We start from the raw sequence: 23,950 nt of genomic DNA on the forward strand, positions 1-23,950 counted from the left end.
CCCAACAATCCTAGATATTTTCAGTTGTTTCCACTCATGCCTGTTAAAAGAACCCAAAGAATTTAATTACAGCCACAGTTTTTACTGTGACGCTTCAGAGTAGGATAACTCTCAAAGTACAAAAACTTGAGAAGGTTCCATAAATGGCATTTAGGCCTATCCAAATAAAAGCTTAGGCTAAGATTTTCAAAAGCTGCTAGTGATTCTGGGTGCTCAACTTGAGACATCTTTATGAAAAAAATTCCAAGTACCTGCCCTCTAAAAATCAGGCCCCTTTAAGGTGTCAGATACTTTAATATTGAGGTTCAGCGAGTGGGGACGTTGCTGAATCCCCATATTCTTCATTTCCAGACTTTTAATCATTTTTTAAGGTGTGGAATTTTTATAAACTGTAATATTATTTTGCGGGCTGAAAAACATTTTCTACTTTAACTCTTTTTGAACTAAGTTTTTCTCTTGTATGAATATACTAAATCTGTAATATTGAACAACTCCCAGATTGGCTTTTACTCTAGAAAAATCAGAGAAAACTGTTGCTGAAATGGCAGCTTGACTTTTCTCGGCGTGTGTGCATGATGGAGGAGGAGGGAAGGGGAACCAGTTTAAAAATGTCACTTCCTCCTTCAACTCCTTACTGTCATCTGCCACTCACTCCCACTGCCCATTTTTCCTCCCATTCCCACAGATGCATAAGTGTGCCCTTTCCCTACCAATGTATCCCCCCTCAAACCCAGTGGGCATAAGGATTATGTAGGCTGACAGTTTACAAAGGTCTGACTAGTCAATTCCACATCTTTGAATTATCAGAGTCCCCCAGCTATATGCTTTATATTATAGAAGATAAAAAAATAAGGAACATGTCCCACTCAAACTAATACAGAACAATACAGTGTATAGATCTTACAGGACTCTTTCATGAATAAAGCCTGTCTGGTACCTTCAGATAGATGCTGGCGTTGTTGTTTGAAAGATGATGGGCACTTCTTGTTTTCCAACCTACTCAATGTAATGGCGGTACACATTTGCCTTTTTTTAAAAAGCAATATACCATTTAGAGTCCTTTACAATTGGGCCTTGGTGTGTGGCTGTGAAATCCCAAACTGGCCAACTTGTCCAAAGCCACATTCTCATTGACCAACTAGTGTCCAAAGATTTACTCTAATGATTTTTCTGATCCTCCAACTGTCATCACCATTTCAGTCTACAATCCGAACACATGTTGAGGCAACATGTAGTACATATCAGCATATTGCAGGAGAGCTAATAAGCATGGAGGGATTTTTAACGTAACAGATACCAGGGACATGATCCTATTGCAGATAACAGCAACAGATAACTGAGGTTAAGATGACCAATCAAGAACTGTATTAACTTGACATTCCTCTGGCCTCTGCTTCCTTTCTATAAACATTAGCAGTATCTTTTGGGTCAGTAAATCTTGATGTTCTCCTCTGCAAGAATTAATATCGGCTTACCATTGTCAGACTTCCCTATAATTTTGTATCAATAAAACACTTAAGATTTTACAATTCATTTTTTTAAAACGTTTTACAGTTTTCTCTGTTAATTATTAAAGACCCTTTGTACATACAAGCTTTTTTATGTAAAGACTGTGTGTTCTAATGGAAGAAAACTCACAACTGTTGTTATATCTTGGTTCCAAATCTTCAATAATAGCTCGTTTCCTCTGTATTTCATTGTTAGCCTCATGCAGCTTCTCCCTGTTACAAATTGTGAAAAGATACATTATTGTTCCAACACTCTTCTCCATCTCAAATGAAAATTAAGCAATAAAAAAAATTCCATGTTCTACAATTCTGGGAAATTATAACAAAGCTGACTTTTGGCTGTGAGGCAGTAGGGCATGTTGAGTGATATCAATGAACAAAGAATGGAACTGTTTAAAAAACAGAAGAAAAAACATTACTGTATATGCACAGTTGTAACATCAGAAAGCTCCATTCTCAGTCCAAAATTCTACAATTATTTTATAATTTACAATAAGCTGTACAAAGCCTGCTTGTAATACATAATTTTGACAGCTATGATATTATTAAAGACTGGCTAACCCCTCACAACACCCCAAATAGAGGCTATACACTTCTTGTAACCCAGTAGGTCATCATATGAGGAGGTTACTTACCTGTAACTGGAGGTTCTTCAAGAAGTGTGGTCCCTATTTGTATTCCATACCTGGGTGGCATGTGCACCATGCACCTGAGTCCGGACGTATTTCTAGCAGTGTCCACTGACCCGTATGTGTTTGCAGCCGAGGGTATAATAGGTTGTGCGGGTCGACGCCTTTCCAGTATCCCCTCTTACCTCTGTGCAGGCCGGTCTGCAGCAGAGGGGATGGTGGGCGGGCATTGGAATACAAATAGGGACCACTTCCTCCTCTTCTTCTTCGAGTGATGGTCCCTACACATATTCCATATGTGGGTGAGTAGGAAGCAGTGATCAGTGTGGAGGTGGGTGAGAGGATGCGATGGGAAGTGCAGTCTGCAGTATGGCTTGGCCCACAGCAGTGTTCATAGCCACTGCTTGTGCAATGGTGTAGTGGGACGTGAACGAGTGGAAAGAGCACCAGGTTGCCGCACAACAGATGTCTTGCCACAAGATGTCCGTGCGGCAGGCCAATGTGGCTGCTTGTGCTCGTGTACAGTGGCTGTGACTACATCTGGTGGTGGCATGTTGGATCATACTTAGGATTCGTGGATGCACCTGAAGACCCATTTGGAGATTCATTGGGAGGAGAGGGCTTGGCCGTTGGATCGGTCGGCAATGGCCACAAATAGTTTTGGCGATGAGTGAAAGGAGCGAGTCCTGTGGAGGTAGACCGGCACTTACACGGCAGACGTCGAGGGAGTGCAGGACCCTGTCCAAGTGGGAGGCATGTGGTTTGGGGCAGAAAACAGGTAGGTGGATGCACTGATTTAGGTGGAACTCTGAAACTACTTTTGGAAGGAATTTAGGGTGTAGCCACAAGGAAACTTTATCCTGGTGGAATACGGTGTGTGTGTGTGTGGGGGTGTCTGAAATCACGGTCACCAGTTCACTGACCCGTCTAGCTGAGGTAATGGCTACTAAGAATGTCGCCTTCATGGAGAGGTGGGAGAGGGAGCATGTTGCCAGAGGCTTGAAGGGTGCTTTGTGAGGGCAGAGAGAATGAGATTAAGGTCCCACGGTGGTGGCGGTCTTCAGTACTGGCAGGAAGGTTTTGAGTAGACACTTCATGAAATGGACAGCAGTAAGGTGTGAAACACGGAAGCGCCATCCACAGGGGGCAGGGGGAGGAGAGGAGGAGGGGAAAGACATGAAGCGCTGCCAGGTGGACCTATAAACAGCTGAGGGCAAGACCTGATGTTTTGAGATCGAGAAGGTGGCTGAGGATGATAGGTATAGATATCGCACTGTTGGGTGGTGATGACAGTGAGCCCATACGGTGAAGTGCTGTCATTTAGCTGGAAGCAGGTCCAAGTGGATGCCCTCCCTACTTTGGTTAAGAATGTGTCGCACTGGTGTGCTCTGTCTACAGTTGAGCCCCATCCAAAAACCAGGCCGAGAGGCAAAGAGGGCCCGGATTGGGGTGCCGGCACTGATCCTGTATGAGGAGATCCAGGAGTGTTTGGAGGCAGAGTGGTGTGTGGGTGGAGAGTCTGAGGAGATCCGTGAACCAAAACTGACGGGGCCAGAATGAGGCTATGAGTATTATGATAGCTTGGTGCTGGTGGATCTTGCGTAACACTTGTGGGAGGAGGGGAATGGGGGGAAAGACGTAGTGGAGGTCGCTTGTCCAGGGGAGGAGAAGAGCGTTGCCCTGCGAGTCGTCTCCCATGGCCCCTCTGGAACAATAAAGGGGCAGCTTTAAGTTCTCACGAGTAGCAAAGAGGTCCCATCACCAGATGTCCCATTTGTGGAAGAAGTATCGGAGTGTGGCATTATGTAACTCCCATTTGTGGTTGAGAGAGAATCCTGTGTGAAGGAATAGGGGTTCTGACTCGGGCCACGCGGCGGTAAGAGGGAACTGAAGAGACATCGGCCTGCACACCTTATTATATCCTTGGCTGCGAACACAAGGGGATGCACTACGTACGTGTGGGTCAACGGATACTGCTAGAAACACTTCTGGATTCAGGCACATAGTGCGCATGCACATATACGTATGGAATACATATAGGGACCACCACTCGAAGAAGAACTTTAGGTAACAACTGCAGTTCAGAAAAGTGTAAAATTAAGACAAGTGCATAAATGGTAAAACAAAATGATCACATTTATTAAGATGTTATCTTTTATTCTGTTTGTCGTGTTGTAACCCTGTTGGTCCCAGGATATGGGAGAGACAAGGTAGGGGAGGGTAATATCTTTTATTGGACCAAGTTGTGTTTGTGGTAGGTACAAGCTTTTGAGTTACACAGAGCTCTTCTTCTGCTCTGGAGAAGGAAGCAGAGTATTTGAGTTAAATAGAAGTTGAGACAGACTGTTAAAGCAGATGGGGTAATGACTTTTGGAGGTGGTCACTTGAAATGAAGTAGGCAACTGGGAGTTAGATTGGTTATGCATGAAGGGTAGTAGGCAGTGTGCTATGTTACAGTTTGTTGTAGAGAGCCATAAAATCACTGTCCCTGTTAAGTTAATGGTTTTTGGTGTTCAGCAGAGTTCTGATTTTAAGTTCCCAGGCTCACCTTTTGAAGGTGTTGTGCAGGTTTCCTTTGAGGACAAGTATTGAAAGATCAGATATGGAGTGATCACTTTGTGAAAAGTGTACGCCCACAGATATTAGGTTTTTTTAACATTTTCCTGTGAGAGTCCACTGAAGAGCGTAGTCAACATCTGGTTTCACCCACATACTTATTAGGTATTCGATGCACTGGATGAGGTACACCATCTGTTCTGATAAGCATGCACAGGATCCATGAATCTTGAAAGCTATGTTATGGGGGGTATGATATCTCCCCTGCTGTGTGTCTGCAGGTTTTGCATCTGTTTTTCTGGCAGGGTCTGGTGCCGCTGTTAGTTGGTGCGTTCTGGTCTGTGGGGAGCTGCTTCTGATGATGAACTTCACAAGGCTGGGGGTAGTTTGAAGGCCAGAAGAAGGGGTTCAGGAAACATTTCTTTCAGGATGTAGTCCCTATCAAATATGGGTTGTAACTGTTTGAAGATACCCCGTATGGGTTCCAGTATGGTGGTAGGTGACAACTAGGGATGTGCAGTCAGTGTGTTTTTTTCTGTACTAAAGCAGGTTCTCTTGGGATATTTGGGAGGCTCATTCCATTATGTGATCTACTTCTCTGGTGGAGTGTATTTGTTTAGTGAAAGCAGATTATAGTGTGTTTAGTTGTGTAGCCCAGACTCTTTCTTCTGAGCAAAGTCAGTGGTATATGAGTGCCTGGCTGCAGATAACAGATTTTTTGTTATGTCTGGGTGGTTGCTGGATCTGTGGAGGTAAGTGTGGTGATCAATGAATTTCTTGTATACGGTCATTTGTAGGATTCCATTGTTTGAACTAATTGTGGTGTCCAGAAAGTCAAGAGAGTGTTCTAGAGATAGTTTGATGGTTAGGTGGTGGTGGTTGAAATTGTGGTGGAAATCTATGAGGGAGTTTAGGACTTCTGTCTAGATGATGGAAATATCATCTATGTATCGCAGTTATATCATTGGTTTCATGGTGCATTTTTCCAGAAATTTTTCCTCGAAGTGGCCAATGAAGAGGGTGGTGTATTGGGAAGCCAATTCTAGTACCCATGGCTGTTCCCATGGTTTGGCCGAAGTGTTCATTGTTAAATGTGGAATTGTTGTGGGTGAAGATGACATGGATGTGTTTTGGGTGGATTTCCAAGCATTGTCCATTATCTTGTTGGTATTTGAGGTAGGCAGCAATGCTGTCATGGTGAGGGATGTTGGTGTATAGGGAGGTGACATCCATGGTTTTCAGGGGGAGGTTGTTAACGTGGAGTTTCTGCAGGCTAGAGTTCCCTGTAAGCTGCGTGGCCCTGGAGCAGCCTATTAAGCGCCGTGCTGGTGCTCAGGGCTGCAGCGGGGAGAGATGCCTCTCCCCAGCCCTGGACCTGCCACGGCTGGGAGAGAGGCATCCCTCTCCTGGCACCAACCCAGCCTGGACCTGCCGCAGCTGGGGAAGAGGTACCCCTCCCTTTTCCCCTCCCCCAGCCTAGCCCCAGACCTGCTGCGGCCGGGGGAAAGGCGCCTATCCCTAGGCCCCAGTGCCGGAGCTGCTGCAGTGTGGAAAGGCGCCTCTCCCCCCCAGCCCAGGTGCTGCTGTGGCGAGAGAGAGCTGTGGGGAGTTCTGTCCCTCCGCCATAGCCCCGGGGCAGCCTGCACACCAAATCCCTCATCCCTGGCCCTGCCCCAGAGCCCACAGCCCTCACTCCCCTGCCCTGAACCCCTCATCCTACTTCATTTAAAAGTGACCGCTTCCAAATGCATTACCCCTTCTGCTTAACAATCTGTCCCAGCTTGTATTGAGCCCAGACACTCTTCTTCCTTCCCCACACATAAAGAAGAGAACTGTGCTTGAAAGCTTGTACCTTCCACCAACACAAGCTGGTACAATAAAAGCTATTACCTCACCTACCTTATCTTTTATTATATAATGCAGTGGCTCTCAACCTTTCCAGAGTACTGTACCCCTTGCAGGAGTCTGATTTGTCTTGTGTACCCGCAAGTTTCACCTCACTTAAAAACTACTACAAAATCAGACATAAAAATACAAAAGTGTCACAGCACACTGTTACTGAAAAATTGCTGACTTTCTCATTTTTACCATATAATTATAAAATAAATCAATTGGAATATAAATATTGGACTTACATTTCAGTGTATAGTATATAGAGCAGTATAAACAAGTCATCATCTGTATGAAATCTTAGTTTGTACTGACATCGCCAGTGCTTTTTATGTTTCCTGTTGTAAAACTAGGCAAGTATCTAGATGAGTTGAAGTACCAGCTGGAAGACCTCTGCATTCCCCCAGGGGTACATATGCCCCTGGTTGAGAACCACTGCTATAATGTATACTTCAGAGTGGACAAGTAAATACTGTTTATATTAAAGTGCTTTCTTCAGGGCAACATGAACTATTCCTCTTGATTTAAGCTTTACAAAATTTTAAATCAAATTTTTCTAATACCACAAAATCATTATTCTTCCTTAATTATTTTTCTCTATAAGATGTAAATAATACTTGAATAATGGCTTCCTTAGGTATATTTAGCTGTCTACACTTCTGTTGCTTATATATCTTCCAAATCATTAATGAGTGACTACCTTCCCGCCACTGGCTAAGCATTCTCCAGTGTACAGAAAGTCAGTATTTTTATTTCATTATTACAAAAAAAATACTGGAAAGTTTTATTACTTACAGATGTTCTTCAAGCTTCTTTTTCAGAAGAACTGACTAAAATAGAAAGTTAAGTGTGTTAATTATTTTAAAACATTGTGGAACTTGAGATTATATCAGTTACGGTGAAATACATAATTTTACATTTATACCAAAGCTGCCATATTTTCATTGCATTCTGTTTATACATTTACAGCAGTTCTCTATGGTACTGTAGTAATTATCCTTCCCTTGACAGTTATATGATCATACTGAAGTTAGGATGCTTTACAAACATTTCTCTGAAATTGGATCAATACTGAATAGATCAATTTATTAGAAAAACAATTCTATTTCATGTGTTTTCTTTTCTCCATGCTCTGGTATGCTTGCAGGTTAATCCAAACTTCTTTATCTGAAACTAAAAGACAGTGTGGCAAGCTTTCCTGAAGAGTTGCACTACTAAAGCATTAAAGAAACATCAGATTAAGTCTAAAACCCTGGCCCCACCAAAATTGTGGAAATTTCACCACTGATTTCAGTAGGGCCAGGAATTCAGCCTCAATGGTTTTTCTCCCTGTTCTTTGTTCTCATGTCTTTATTGTTTTACTACAGATGCACAAATATCTCACACCCGTGGTGTCCTAAGCTATACCTCGTGGTTAAGTCACAGCTGGATAAACATTTTTTTTTTTAAAGCTTCAAAATAAGTTTTCATTTGTGACAAAATGTCACTTTACATATTTAAGCATCTCATTTTTTATCAATGCCTAAAACATGATAGTGTTAAGGAAACAGAAAGCCATACTCACAATAGCCTTGAGCAGAAACCCATGCCAAGAGACAGAGAGAACATATTAGTATGAAGCAAAAACATCAGCCAAGAGAAGAAACTATTTAACTCATGAACAGAAAAAGTTAAAACTATTCATTGGGGGAAAGGGGAGGGGGGGAAATATATGCACATTTTCCCTTCCTCTCTGTACTTAGTCGTTTCATTATCCTGTCTCATTTTCTGGGGACTTTTAGAAAGCTAGCACAAATTATCCATACTGCATTCAACTGTGTGGGTATGTCTACACTGCAGTTTGACACCTGGGGCTGGCCCGTTCCAGCTGCAGCCTGTGTCTGGAAGTCTACACTGCAATGAAACAGCCCCACAGTCCGGGCGCTGCGAGCCCGAGTCAGCTGTCACAGGCCTGCTGTGGGTTTTTATTTGCAGTCTAGACGTACCCGATGAATGCTTTTCTGCCTCCACACTAAAAACAAACAATATAAAAGTAGTAAAGAAGCAAATACGTGAACCAGCATACTCAAACTAGAATTTCATAGGAGAGTAGTTGCTGTTTTTAAGAGTCATTTTGAAGGTGTGCCCATGATGTGACAAAACAGTCAAACAAGACGTAGTCTGTTGGATGGGCCTGTGGGCCATGATGTAGAAAAATATTTATTTTGGGGAGGGTGACTTTGAGCAGAGCATCTCACGTCAAATTAATCTGCATTTCTATTTTCCATTCACACTGATTATCATTCTATACAAGCCAAACAATGTCAGCTCTTTGGGGAAGAGACCACCTTTTTGTTCTGCTTGTACAGCGCCTGGCACAATGGGGTCCTTGACTGCGGCCACTAGACACTACTGCAATTCAAATAATAATAACCAGCAAAGGTACAATGATGAAGTCGCTGCTCTACCTCCAAATTCCCCTCAACAGGGGATTAACTACACAGCCAAAATATGGACCATTTAAGTGCAGTCCAAGAAAAACTCTCAGCTGGGCTAAGCATTTTAAAATACTGTTTTTACACTCACTCTCTTCCTTGTCTCTGAGGATAGGCTCTGATTATTTCAGAGTAGGACTTTCTTGATATGCTTCCTATTCTGGCAAAAGGTTGTGTGGGCCAGCTGTTCAAGTGGTACAAATTGGTGAAAATCCAACTTCAATGGCGTTACAACAATTTACACCAACTAAGGATCCAACCCTGTGTGGTTTTTGGTTCCTTCATCCTTGGAATTTTTCCTTTTACTTTCGCAGTCTCTGTACCAACTGTAATGGAAGACAGGCAAATGGCTCCTTTAAACAACTCTTACAAACTGTTGTATATATCACCTGGGAAAGGAGATATGGTATAGTCACAAGGTATTTTATCCCTGGACACTTAGGACTCAATTATTCCCATTGATTTCAAAGAGGAAGGATCAAGCCATTAGTAGTGTCTAGTCTCCTTCAGATCTTGGGAGTAGAAGACTAAACCAAGATTCAAATCTGGGTGTCCCACTTAGTGCTCTGATCAGTTATGTAGAGACCACAAGTGGCCGTTTGACTGAGTTGATTTTGCCTGCATGCACTTGCTTTTATTTTTATTACTTGCGCAACACCAAAGATGTGAATTGTGCTTTAGAAACACAATTAAGATAGGTTCCTACTGTAAAGGACATGTAATCTCATTTGGATAGATACAATATAAACAATAACAAGAAGAGGTGCAAAGGTGAGAACTGAGTTGTACTTTATCAGTGATGGAAGATTAGGCAAAAGGATGCATTATGCATCCTATGCTTGAGTTCTGTATTGCACTGTAGTGAAGCTGATATTTAAATGGCACATTTTACCCATTCTAGATTGCTGCATATACCTACAGCACTATATAAAGTTTTCAGGGACAGTAACGAATATATTTGAGTTAAATAACTACGTAAAGAAGTGATGTGCTACAAAAATGTATAGCAAACCCTTTTAAAGGGCATTGCCAAGTTGAAAAACACATTTCTGTCTCAAAATGTTGTACCTATTGTTGTTACAAGTAACCCTTACGATTACTATACTGAATAGGAGGAAAAATTCATTTTCTCCATTTAAAAATAATTGACATTGACATCATCCTCTTAATTTTTTGAAAGTTTCACAATTGTTTGCCATTAGCCCTGCTCAAAACCTTCATCCACAATAGCAGAAATCTCCCTACAGCAGCTAGCAAACTCCCACCAGCTGTTTTGCCTTTTTCTCCCATGTGGGAAACAGTTTATTCATTTATGATAAATACTCAAAGGTAATTAGAAGTCAGTTTTATCCTACTGTCATTACACAAAAAGCATTTGTAATCTGAAACACCTGTACACAATTATCATAAAAAAAACTCTGGCAAAAATATTCAGGAGGTGGATTTAAAAAAAACAAAAAACATTTAATAACTAATTTATCTCTATCTCAAAAAATATTAGGGAAAGAAAACTGCTTTGCCAGTGATTTCTTACCTGTATAAAGAAACAACGGAAAAAAATTCCCAGGTAATTCTGTTTTGCCCTGCACCCTCAAAATGAACTATTTCTGTCTCCATGTGGATCACATGTTAGGAGTGCATGTACTGGGTTTGCACAAGTGCCTGACTTCAGAAATAAACAATATTTTTACTGCTTTATGGGACAGGCAATGGAACTACTTAAACTTACAACAAACAATAATAACAACTAAAAAACATCACACATTTCCGCATGGTTTACAATACTGATCTTCCAATTTTCCAGGTCCACCAAGAAAAATTTTGGCTTTGATCCACGTAACCGAGGGCACAGAGTAGGTCTTCGAACCACATAATGGCACAGACCTACCTTCAAAATAAATTATCTACACTACTTATTTTAAAAAAAATTATTCTATATATGAAACCTATAACTAATGATAGGTAAGTATGGTTTATTTTGGTGTAGTTTACACTGGTAAAAACTAGATTAAGCTAAATTAACATAAGAAATTCAAAGCAAAATAAGCAGCGACATAAAAATTTGCACTGGTTTCACAAAGGGCTTGTCTCCACTTACAGTGGACCGACGCTGCGGCGATCGATCCACCAGGGGTCAATTTAGCAGGTCTAGTGAAGACCTGCTAAATTGACCACCAATCGCTCTCCCGTTGACTCCGGTACTCCACTGGAACGAGAAGCATAAGATAAGTCGATGGGAGAGTTTCTCCCGTCGACCCAGAGCCGTGTAGACGCTGCAATAAGTCGTCTTAAGGTACATATCTGGAGTTGCATAACTTAGGTCTACTTAGCCCCGTGGTGTAGACCTGCCCTAAGTCTGCTTTAAAACAATAACAGTGAAGAAGAAAGCAACAGCTTGAAGACTTGCGACTATGGGTTAGAAAGCAATATACATTTGGATATGCAAGAGAGCATACACACAACCCCAAAGGTTACTGCTTTCTAGACAGCTCTGGAGCTTGTGGCTTTTAAAGCATGTGCTCTCAAAAGTGGGGATCTCCAAAAAGAATTCTCAATGGAGAATTTTAAGCTATGGCTCCACAGCAACTGTACCTTTTCCCCACACTGCATTAAAAAGGCAGTCAGGTTTATCAAGGCATGCACGGAGGGACAATACTGCATTAGTAAGAGGGTTGATCATTTGAATTTCTTGGCTCTGGCATGTGTAAAATCTCAACCCTAATTTGCACTATGCAGGTACATTTATAACAGCAATTCCTGGGTTTTCTTTGGTAAGGAAGGACTTTGCTTCAGGAAAATAACACAAAACAAACAAAAACCACGGTATATTTTACTAAATGGTACTGAGAGTGGTGAATTTACATAGTGTGGCCTTGATTTTCTAAATCTCACTAATCTACAGAGTACAAACAGAACTGTAAACAATGTTGAATTTACCAAAGGAACAGGGACACTAAAGATGACAAGACAGGGAATGCACTTCACTTCTTTTCTACACATGATAATTTGTTTATATTTATTTGTTTTAGACAAGAGTCTCACTTTACAAGAAGTAGGCATAGTTTAATTTTAGGCAACGTTGCTGAAATCTGAACTTGGGAGAATGAAAAGCTGCCAGAAATCCGCATCTGGACTATTTCTTTGTGATATAATATGTAGCTGGTATCACTTAAAGGGTAAGTTAGGATAACTGTGGGAACTTGAATATAGGTATGATGTACACTTCTACTTACATCTTCAGCTTTTGAACCTTGCTCCTGCAAAGATTTCTGCAATTCTTCAACCTGTGACTGCACCTCCAGAAGTCTCTGATTTACCAGCCTAGAAAACAAGATACAAATTTTACTTTTCAAAGGGAGTGAATAATTATGTCTATGATTTTTGTCTCTCTTTTAGAGCTTATTTTTCAGAGAGTTTATTTAATTTTAAATATACTGACACTTCAATTCATTCCAAAGTCTGAGACCCACATTTTGTGCCCACCAGTATTGGCCCACTTACATAAGAGATGCAAAGCCACATTAATTTATTCAAAGTCTACAACAGCCTTTAGAGAGATTTTGGCCGTACTCGTCTGCTGTTTCCTACAGCAGTGGTTCTCAACCTTTCCAGACTACTGTACCCCTTTAAGGGAGTCTAATTTGTCCTGCGTACCCCAAGTTTCACCTCACTTAAAAGCTACTTGTTTACAAAAATCAGACAAACATACGAAAGTGTCACAGCACACGATTACTGAAAAATTGCTGACTTTTACATTTTTACCATATAATTATAAAATACATCAATTGGTGTGTGATACTTGAGCCTCTTTTTCTCTTGTGAACCTTATTTGAAGCCCGAGTCCCACTGCCTGGGGCTGAAGCATTTAACTTAGCTTCATGGGGCCCCCAGTTATGTGGGGTTCCAGGCAACTGTCTTGCTTGCCACCCCCTAACGCCGGAGGTGACCATCCTAAACCCATCCGGCAATCCCCAGCTTGAGAAACTCTGATCTAGATGAGTTGAGTACTCCCTGGAAGACCTCTGCGTAACCCCAGGGGTACGTGTATCCCTGGTTGAGAACCACTGTCCTAAAGCATCTCTGTCCATGAACACTTCAGGTATGGATATGCCTCAGATAAGTTTCTTTCCAGTTAGACATCATGGGAAGCTGTAACACTCATTATTAGTGGGTCAAAGATGCCAGCTTTTTCTCTTATGAACCCACACAGTGATGACTTGCCTCCTCTTTCCTATTTCCCACAAAAGAATAAATTTAAAAAATATGTCATTTTAAGCTTATGTCTTTTTCTTTCTTTTAAAAAAAAAGGAGAAAATGACCTAGAAGATTAAAATAGTTCTACCATTTAACAATTATGCAGTATATTTGGTAACTTCAGGTTAACTCATGATTATGAGTAATAGTTTAAAAAAAAAAACAGAGTAACTAAAACAGTTATTTTTTCTGTAAAATACTGCGAAGCCTTGTGGATGAGCCATGACTGCATAACTTATATGCCAAAAAATGTCTTATCTTTTGGACAAAAAGGACAGTTACCTGTTCCGTAACTGGCGTTCTTCGAGATGTGTTGCTCCTGTCTATTCCACAGTAGGTGTGCATGCTCGCCATGTGCACCGGTGCCGGAAGTTTTTCCCTTAGCAGCATCCGTAGTGGGGGAGCACCGCTGCGACCCCTGGAGTGGTGCCTGTATATCGCGCTATATGGGGAGCTACGGGCTCCCCCCACACTCGGTTCCTTCTTGCTGGATAACTCCGACAGAGGGGAAGGAGTGCGGGGTGTGGAATAGACAGGAGCAACACATCTCGAAGAACGCCAGTTACGGAACAGGTAACTGTCCTTTCTTCTTTGAGTGATTGCTCCTGTGTATTCCACAGTAGGTGATTCCAAGCAATATCTGTTGGAGGTGGGTAGGAGTTCACGATGGTTCGAGACGAAGTACCGCCCGGCCGAACCCGGCGTCATCCCTAGACTGGGAGACGATCGCGTAACGCGAAGTAAATGTGTGAACTGAGGCCCACGTGGCCGCCCTACAAATGTCCTGGATGGGGACATGGGTGACGTAGGCAGCTGATGAGGCCTGAGCCCTCGTACAGCGTGCCCTTACAATCGGTGGCGGGGGAATCCCTGCCAAATCATAACACGTGCGTATGCACGAGGTGATCCAGCGGGAAAGCCACTGGGTGGAGATGGGTTGCCCCTTTGCCCGCTCGGCCGAGGCAATAAAGAGTTGAGCGGATTTCCGGAACGGCTTAGTCCGATCCAGATAAAAAGCCAACACCCTACGCACATCGAGCGTGTGGAGGCGGCGTTCCTCGCTAGAGGAGTGGGGCTTGGGACAGAGCACGGGGAGGAAGATGCTCTGCTCCACATGAATGGCGGAGACCACCTTTGGGAGGAATGTCAGGTGTGGGCGGAGCTGGACTTTATCCCTATGGAAAACTGTATAGGGGGGTTCTGAGGTTAAGGCCCTGAGCTCCGAGACACATCAGGCCGACGAGATGTCCACTAGGAAGGCCACCTTCCACGAGAGGTGTGACCAGGAACACGTGGCCAGGGGCTCAAAGGGGGGTCCCGTGAGCCGGGACAAGACCAGGTTGAGGTCCCATTGCAGCACGGGGGGCCTAGCGTACGGGAACGAACGGTCAAGGCCCTTCAGGAAACGGGAGATCATCGAGTGGGAGAAGACCAAGTGGCCTTGCACCAGCGGGTGAAAGGCCGATATGGCCGCCAGGTGCACCCTGACCGAGGCAGGTGCCAGTCCCTGGGCCCTGAGGGATAAGAGGTAGTCCAGGATAAACTGGAAGGGGCGGAAGGGGACACTCCCCACTCACTCGCCCACCTGGCGAACCTGGACTGACGCGTGGACAGCTTCCTGCTTTCCAGGAGGACTCGCCTTACCTGCTCCGAACACCGCTTCTCCTCCTCATTCAGCCACGGAGCAGCCACGCTGTCAGGTGAAGTGCGGTCAGATTGGGATGGAGGAGGCGCCCCCGTCCTGGGAGAGGAGGTCCGGGCAGAGCGGCAGCGCCCTCAGGGAGGCCGCTAAGAGGCGTAGGAGGGGCCCGTACCAGTGCTGGCGGGCCCACGCCGGGGCTATGAGAATGACTCTCGCCCTATTCGCTTTCACCTTCTGAAGGACCTTGGCGATGAGGGTAATGGGGGAAAGGCATAGAGGAGCTGGCCTGACCAGCTCAGGAGGAACACGTCGGAGATCGCGCCTTCCCCCACCCCTCCCCTGGAGCAGAACCGGGGGCAACGCCGGTTCTGACGATTTGCAAACAGGTCGATCTGGGGAGCTCCCCACTCTTGGAAGAGCCGGTGAGCGACCTCCGAGTGGAGCGACCACTCGTACTGGGGGGAGAAGACCCTGCTGAGGCAGTCCGCCTGCGTATTGCAGATGCCCGGGAGGTGAGCCGCCCTCAGGGAGATATCGTGGGCTATGCAGAACTCCCATAGGTTTAGGGCTTCTTGGCAGAGGGCTAGGGAGCGAGTCCCGCCTTGCCTGTTGATACAGTACATGGCGGCGGTGTTGTCCGTGAGGACTCTGACCACCTTGCTGCGGAGGTGCGCGAGAAACGCCACGCACACCAACCAAACAGCCCTGAGCTCCTTGACGTTTACGTGAAGGGGCAAGTCCAGGGCCGACCACATTCCCTGGGTTTGCACGTCCCCCGTGTGGGCTCCCCAGCCCAGGTCCGAAGCGTCGGACATCAGGTCTATGGACGGGTTGGCCTCCCTGAAGGGAATCCCTTGCAACATATTGCTCGGGCAGGACCACCATAGGAGGGAAGCGAGTATCGGGGACGGGACTGTGAGAACCTTGTCCAGATCGTCCCGAGCTTGGGAGAACTGGGAGACCAGCCATAATTGGAGGGGCCTCATACGGAGCCCGGCATGGTGGACCACGTAAATGCATGCCGCCATGTGTCCCAGAATCTGAAGACACGCCCTCGCCGTGGTCACCGGGAAGGCCGTGACCGAGGCGATGAGACCTCTTAGGGTCTTGAACCTGTCCAGGGGGAGAGAGGCTGTGGCCCTGGAGGAGTCCAGCAGGGCCCCAATGAACTCTATGCGCTGAACGGGCACTAATGTCGATTTGGTCTCTTCACGACCAGGCCTAGATTGGCGCATGTCGAGGGGAGCAGCTCCACATAGGACTCCACTTCGAAACGAGACTCCCCCTTGAGGAGCGAGTCGTCCAGGTAAGGGAAGATTTGTACACCCTCCCGCCTGAGGTACGCCGCTACCACCGACATACATTTCGTGAAGACCCTGGGAGCTGTGGATAGGCCAAAGGGGAGGACCGTGAATTGGTAATGGTCCATCCCCACCATGAATCGGAGGAAGCATCTGTGTCCCTCGAAAATATGGACATGAAAGTACGCGTCCTGGAGATCCAGGGCCGCGTACCAGTCCCCCGGGTCCAGGGAGGGGATAATAGAGGCCAGGGACACCATGCGGAACTTGGAACAGGTTAGAAACCTGTTCAGGTCGCGCAGGTCCAGAATAGGCCTGAGGCCCCCTTTCGTCTTCGGGATCAGGAAGTACCGGGAGTTCCTTTGCCCTGGAACTGAACCGGTACCCTTTCCACCGCCTCTAGGTGGAGCAAACGTTCCACCTCCTGACGCAGGAGGCGGACATGTTCCGGGTCCCCCGGGGCCATCGTGGATGGCAGGTGATTTGGCGGGGGTGAGCTGAACTGCAACACGTAGCCCTTGGAGATAGTACTGAGGACCCATTGGTCCGAAGTAATGCGGGACCACGCCCTGAGGAAGGCAGACAATCGGTTGCAGAACACAAACTTTATTAATCCGGTGGGGGGGAGGGGAGGGTCTCCCTGGCAACAGGCCCGGTGCCTCCCTGCAGATAGTCAAAACCGCCTCTTCCCTTGCCTCTTGCCCTTAGAGGGACCAGGCTGCGGAGCACAGCGGGACTGCCTCTGAGACCGATGCTTCTGGTCTTTGGGCCTTTTGTACGGGGGCTCATATCTGCTCCTCACAGTTTGAGCCGCCGGAACAGATTTGGCCTTGTTCTTAGCCGGGGGACATAGAGGCCCAAGGTCTGCAAGGTGGTGCAGGAATCCTTCATCCCATGCAGCCTGACGTCCGTCAGGTCTGCGAAGAGCGCCTTGCCATCGAACGGGAGGTCCTGCATCAGCGATTGTGCCTCCGTCGACAGCCTGGACAACAAGAGCCACGACGCCCTGTGCATGGTGATCGAGGAAGCCATCGAGTGGGCCGCCGTGTCCGCCGCATCGGACGCCGCTTGCAGGGCCGCTTTTGCCGCTGCCGACCCCTCTTTCACCAGGGCCTTGAAGTCCTTCCTGTCCTGGTCTGGGAGGACGGGCTCAAATTTAGGCAGGGACTCCCACAGGTTAAAGTCGTACCTGCTCAGTAAGGCCTGGTGGTTGGCTACGCGAAGCTGGAAGCTAGCTGACGAATAACATGTTCTGCCAAAGGAGTCCAGTCTCCTGGCGTCTTTATTTTTTGGGGTGGGCGCGGGCTGGCCCTGACGCTCTCTGTGGTTTACTGATTCCACGACGAGCGAGTTGGGTGCCAGGTGTGAATACAGGTATTCATGGTCCTTCGCCGGCACAAAGTAGTTTCTCTCGGCCTTTTTCGAGATTGGGGCCAAGGAGACGGAGGTTTGCCACAGGGAGTTTGAAATGTTGGCAATACCCCTGGAGCAGAGGCAGGGCCACGCAACCCAGTGCCGAGGGAGACAGGACGTTAAAGAGGGAATCGGACGGACCCTCCACCTCCTCGGCCTGCAGCTGTAGCTTGGAAGCCACCCGCTTTAGCAGGTCCTGGTGCGCCTTGAAGTCCTCCTGCGGGACCGAAGGCGGAGGCGCCGCTATGGTGTCGTCCGGTACCGGGGAGATGGCCCGTACGGAGCCGGGCACCTTGGTCGGTGCCGGGGCGTCGATACCGAGGTCAGAGTCCAGGCGCGTGTCTGCCGACTTGTGGCCCGCCGATTTGTCTCGTGGGCGGCCGGAGGAGGCTGATGGAGCCCGGGACGCTCCGGCAACCGAACGGGCCTCCGCTTGGGCTGGCACCGATGGCCACCATGTCCACTGGCACCATTGTCCTTGCCACGGAGTCCCTTGCCATTGATTTGGCTGAGCACAGGATGGCAATATGTGCTCCAGCGGGACGGCACGTGCCGAGGGTGGGTGGACGCGTGCCGAGGCCGCTGAAGAACGCTCGGTGCCGCGGGAGCGGTAGGAGCAGCGTCTGTGGCGTCGTCTCCCTCGGGACCGGGATCGCGACGATGACGACGAACGGTACCCACGCGACGAACTGGTTCGGTACGCGTGGCGGCAACACGAAGCCTGGTGCCTTGACGCCGAGGTACCCCGAGGGGAGTCTCCGGCGTGGCGCCTCAACGAGCAGGAGCTGGAACGGGAGCGGCGACATCTGTCCTGTCGAGAGTGGCTCCGGTACCCACGTCTAGCAGATGGGCGTTCCCGGTGCCTCCCTCAGTGCCTCCGCTCGCTGGCAGGGGGCGTGGAGGGTCCCCGCGACTTCCGTCCCGACGGCGGCCCTGCCGGTCTGGCCGGCATCGAGGGTGGCCGGGAGCTGTCCGAAGAGCGGCCGCTGCACGCCGAGCGGTGCGGGGATCGATCTTCGGAGAGGGAACTGCGGCTGATCGGAGAGGTCTGGTGGGCACCCAAAGGGGGCTTGCCTCGCGACCTAGGGCCCGTACCCGATTGCGAGCTCGGGACAGGCAGGGACATAATGTCCTTCACAGCCTGCACCGCCTCCGGCGTCGACAGCATCTGTACCGGTGGGGATGCCTGGGTCAACGGTACCGGGCTGCTCCGCTCCACACGAGTCGGAGCCTTAGAGCCCGGAGGGGCTCGAGGGCTGCCCAGCGTGGGACCAGCCTCCCCCTTGTCCTTATCGCGGCGGCGTTGCGAGGCCGAGCCCTTCCCTTGCTTTTTGGAGGGAGAACGGTGCCGACTGGTCGAAGGGGCCTCGCTACGTACTGATGATGCGGCGGCCAGTTCCGAGTCCGATCTGCGCACCAGCGTCTGAGTCAGTGCCGACTCCATCAGGAGAGCTCAAAGTCTGAAGTCTCTCTCCTTCTTGGTTCTTGGCTTGAACGACCTACAGATCTTGCAACGGTCGCTTATGTGAGTCTCACCGAGGCAGTGAAGACAGTCAGCGTGAGGGTTGCTCCTGGGCATAGAGCGGCGACAGGAGGCGCACAACTTGAAGCCTGGGACACGGGGCATGCCCTGAGCCTGCTCTAACAACTGAAAATGTACAACGGTACCACTAAGGTCTAGAAGAAGGGCTACAGCAGAGCTGGAGCACAAAAGTTCCGACTACCTTCACTGGCGGCAAGAAGGAACTGAGGGTGGGGGGAGCCCGTAGCGCCCCTTATAGCGCGATATACAGGCGCCACTCCAGGGGTCGCAGCGGTGCTCCCCCAGTGCAGGTACTGCTAAGGGAAAACTTCCGGCACCGGTGCACGTGGCGAGCACGCACACCTACTGTGGAATACACAGGAGTAATCACTTGAAGGGAATCACCGTTCCCCGTATCCTACCAACTCTTTGTAGCTTATGGGGATGAAACCTTAGATAGAGCATTTTCTACACAGAGACTCTTCAAATGGAACTAGCTCTGCTAGGATCAGACTGGAGTTCCAGTTCCTGAAGGTCTAAGGACATGTTCCACATGATGCATGGCTGCTTCTGCTGGCTTGGTCCGAGATGCATCTATAGATGAGATCTGCCAGGCTGTGCAGGAGAAATCAATCCATAGAATCATAGACTATTAGGGTTGGAAGAGACTGCAGGAGGTCATCTAGTCCAACCACCTGCTCAAAGCAGAACCAACACCAACTAAATCATCCCAGCCAGGGCTTTGTCAAGCCAGGCCTTAAAATCCTGTAAGGATGAAGATTCCACCACCTCCCTAGGTTACCCATTCCAGTGCTTCACCACCCTCCTAGTGAAATAGTTTTCCCTAAAAGCCAGCCTAGACCTCCCCCACTGAAACTTGAGACCACTGCTCCTTGTTCTGTCATCTGCCACCACTGAGAACAGCCGAGCTCCATCCTCTTTGGAACACCCCCTTTCAGGTAGTTGAAGGCTGCTATCAAATCCCCCCTCACTCTTCTCTTCTACAGACTAAATATGCCCAGTTCCCTCAGCCTTTCCTCATAAATCATGTGCCCCAGCCCCCTAATCATTTTCATTGCCCTCTGCTGGACTCTCTCCAATTTGTCCACATCCTTTCTGTAGTGGGGGGCCCAAAACTGGATGCAATACTCCAGATGTGGCCTCACCTGTGCCGAACAGAGGGGCATAACCACTCCCTCAATCTGCTGGCAATGCTCCTACTAATGCAGCCCAATATGCCGTTAGCCTTCTTGGCAACAAGGGCACGCTGTTGGACTCATCCGGTTTCTTGTCCGCTGTAATCCCCAGGACCTTTTCTGCAGACCTGCTGCTTAGCCAGTCAGTCCCCAGCCTGTAGCAGTGCATGGGATTCTTCCATCCTAAGTGCAGGACTCTGCACTTGTCTTTGTTGAACCTCAGATTTCTTTTGGCCCAATCCATTTGTCTAGGTCACTTTGGACCCTATCCCTACCTTCCAGTGTATCTACCTCTCCCCCCAGCTTAGTGTCAGCCACAAACTTGCTGAGGTTGCAATCTATCCCATCATCCAGATCATTAATGAAGATGTTGAACAAAATTGGCCCCAGGACTGACCCCTGGGGCACTCCGCTTGATACCGGCTACCAGCTAGACATCGAGCTGTTGATCACTACCTGTTGAGCCTGACGATCTAGCCAGCTTTCTTTTTACCTTCTAGTCCATTCATCCAATCCATACTTCTTTAACTTGCTGGCAAGAATACTGTGGGAGACTGTATCAAAAGCTTTGCTAATGTCAAGGTATAATTTATACATTTATAAAGCACCACCTTCTCAATTCTAGGACTTGATCAGATGCCTGTTCGAAAGGGCAGTTAGTTCTACAGTCTTTACTCAAAATTACTCCTACGGCCTCCTGCTGGGGTGTAATACTACCTGCTAATCAATACTACCTTCTACCAACCGGGGAGATCTGCAGAGGTAGTTCATTAAGGAGAAATTTTAGTTACCTGTAAATGGACCTCTCTAACTGTACTATTACCTCTGCAGACTCATACTGATCCCTCTTCTTCAGAGTCCTTTATAGGACTGTAGTGGGGCAGCTGTCCCACTCCAGTAAAGAGGAGTTAAAAGCAGTCCTGGAGAGGGCTGCAGCTGGGAAAAGCTGGGCTGATTGGGGAAGCAGCCACAGCTGGGGCCACGCCCCAATCAGGCCACAGCTGGCCCTACAAAAGGGCTGTGAGCCAGAAGCTGGAGGACTCTCTCTCCAGTCTTGGAGGGAGAAGGACCGGGCTGCCTGGGAGCTCAGGGTACAGGGAACAGAGCAGGGCTGGGGAAAGGCAAGAGGAGCTGGGGAGCTCCAGCCTGGTAAATCCCCAGGCTGTGGGCCTTGCTAAAAGGGCCAAAACAGGTACTGGGGTTGCAGAGGCAGCAGCCCAGAGATAGGCAGAGGCAGCTGGTCCAACCTCCTTGTCAATGATGAGTGGCCATGACAGACTGCAGTTTGCCCCAGTGAGCGGGGGCTAGATGATGACTGGCAGTAGCCACTGAGGCAAGGTCGGTGAGACGGTTGGGGGTTCCCCTGGGAGACCCAGAGTAGGGGTACTGCGGAGGGCAGAACCCCAGGGTAAGGGGCACCAGGAGGGACATGGGGGCCTGAGGCAAGTGAGACATCGGCCTGCAGAGGGCGCTCCGTGCTGGAATTGAGCTAGTTCCCAGGACAACCAGCAGGAGGTGCCGTGCTGGTGAGTCTTGCTTCGCTACACGGACACACTGAGGCAGAGAAGAACTGAGAATGGGTTAGGGAGCAGGACCATATAGCTTTGGTCAAGGAATACTGAGAGGCCAACTAGGCAGGGAAGCGACCAAGTGACTTTAATGCTAGCATCAATACCATGGTGCTCATTGTGTAAACCCAAGATTACTCATGAAAAATGAGTATGTCCAAATATAAGTAAAGAAAGATACTGCTGCAAAATGTCATAACCTACATAGAAAACTTCAGTCTTTAGGATTCTCCTAACTTGGAATCTGAGCCAACTGTGTGGAGCAGATATCTATTTGGTCAAAGGTTTCTTGGCACAACTTTTGAACCACCTGCCTAATCTAGACTCTGGCCTGGCCTAGCAACTCCACTTTGATGTCCATTTCACTGAATGCCTGTTTTGAGAAGGAAAACTGATGACCTCTCAGTTTGGGATTTGAGGCGTAACTCACAAAATGCAATACATGCCTCATTATTTAAAGCAGGCCTGACTGACCAGATATAAGGAAATCCGAAGACTCCAGGAACTGCCAGAGTTGCCGAGCTGCAACCTTCTCAATGACCCTTCCTAAAAAAGGCAGATGTCCCATTGGTCAATCATTAGCACGTAGTCATAATCAAAACTGGTTTCTTGAGCACAGACCTCTACCAACAATGGACCCAGTCCAGTTCCCCTCCACTCAGATTGGATCCCAGTTATTTTATCCTCAAAGTAACATGAAAATTCTCCACAGTGAGAAAAACATGACTGTTTTGCTGACTGGAGGTCACTAGCATTTATCAAGCTATCAACAGCTCAGAATAGTTCCACTGTCAGAGACTGAACAGCCCCTCTTTACCTCCTATATAATAATAGCATACAGTCTTAAAAATCGGTATGTCAGGATCAGTTTGACTCCACATCAGACTCCAACCCACAGCACTCTAGCCATCTCCCTTCTTGCTTCATCAATGAACCATGGTGATCACTGAGGACAAAACTGGGACAGAGAGCGTTAGAAGCCGCTGTACTGATAGTTGAGAACAAGAGATTATTATGAAGTCCTATGTCCTACTAAACTAGCGAGAGCATGGTCAGTTGGTAGAACAGTATTTGCCCACAAAGTTACCAGGAAACTCACTGTGTTCCATCAACCTTTAAGGTCGGACCACCAAAAGAGGTCCCACATCTAACCTACACTTTTAAGACAGGTGCACAACCTCACGGTAGGGTGGAAAAGGCGCGTCCTTGATACTAGTATATATTGCAATGTTTGAGCTGCAACTATGGCAGGATAATGTCCAAATTCTAATAATTTCCCTGGAATTATTTAAAAACTCATGAAAACATTTCTATTGCTCTAAACTTATGTAAAATCTTCATTTTACAAAACCTAAATCAACTTGACAATCTCTAACAACTGGCAACAATATTTATCGGTCTTTCCTTTTGGAGATACTTGTAATGTCTTCAAAAAGACAAATGGAAGGAGGAGATGGAAGAATGGGTGGGAAATGAAGAGGGGAAAAGAAGGGTAGTAGAGAGGATGCAGGATCATCTTTTATTGTAGCAGTACTGGAGAAGGGGATTCTGAAGCAATACAGACTGCCCGTTCTGACCTTGCATGTGTCAATATCCTGAATGCTCTACCAAGCTACACCTATAATAGAAAAGTGATAGAGGCTCCAAATTCTGGAAAGGTTTAGGTATGCTCGTGTGTGGACTGAGTTGCTTTTTGATACAAAATGACTAGATTCTTTGACCTGGGTAATGTAATGCTGACAACAGACTTCACAAGACAAAGGTGTACGAATATTTAGAAAAACAGTTATTAGAACAAAGGAATGTATTTTCCTACCTGTTCTCTGTCTCCAGTTCATTCTTCCGTAGATTTGCATCATCTAGCAGGCTCTGCAACAAGGCAATCTTTTCATTGTCGGAACCTTCTTGGTTAAGCTTCAGCATCTTGTTCTCATGCTGAAGACGAATGAGTTTCTCCCTGGAGAAACAAAATAAAAACTGCTATAAAAATCTTATAG

At 47.2% G+C, this 23,950-nt stretch overlaps 1 protein-coding gene across 1 annotated transcript in view; it reads right to left on the reverse strand.

Annotated features, from left to right (window-relative positions):
* LOC112114283 (protein Hook homolog 3) overlaps window positions 1-23,950 on the reverse strand; it is a 138,755-nt gene that overhangs the window by 41,115 nt on the left and 73,690 nt on the right. Inside the window, exons 15-19 of the mRNA XM_026663338.1 lie at window positions 23,770-23,910; window positions 12,291-12,378; window positions 8,148-8,153; window positions 7,379-7,413; window positions 1,639-1,721 (exon numbers count right to left, since the gene is read on the reverse strand). Of these exons, the coding sequence (XP_026519123.1) occupies window positions 1,639-1,721; window positions 7,379-7,413; window positions 8,148-8,153; window positions 12,291-12,378; window positions 23,770-23,910 (353 nt within the window). The remainder of the gene's footprint in view (window positions 1-1,638; window positions 1,722-7,378; window positions 7,414-8,147; window positions 8,154-12,290; window positions 12,379-23,769; window positions 23,911-23,950) is intronic.

Source organism: Terrapene carolina, unplaced genomic scaffold, assembly GCF_002925995.2.
Source record: "Terrapene carolina triunguis isolate 2854851 unplaced genomic scaffold, T_m_triunguis-2.0 Scaffold33356, whole genome shotgun sequence".
Classification (NCBI taxonomy): domain Eukaryota; kingdom Metazoa; phylum Chordata; order Testudines; family Emydidae; genus Terrapene; species Terrapene triunguis.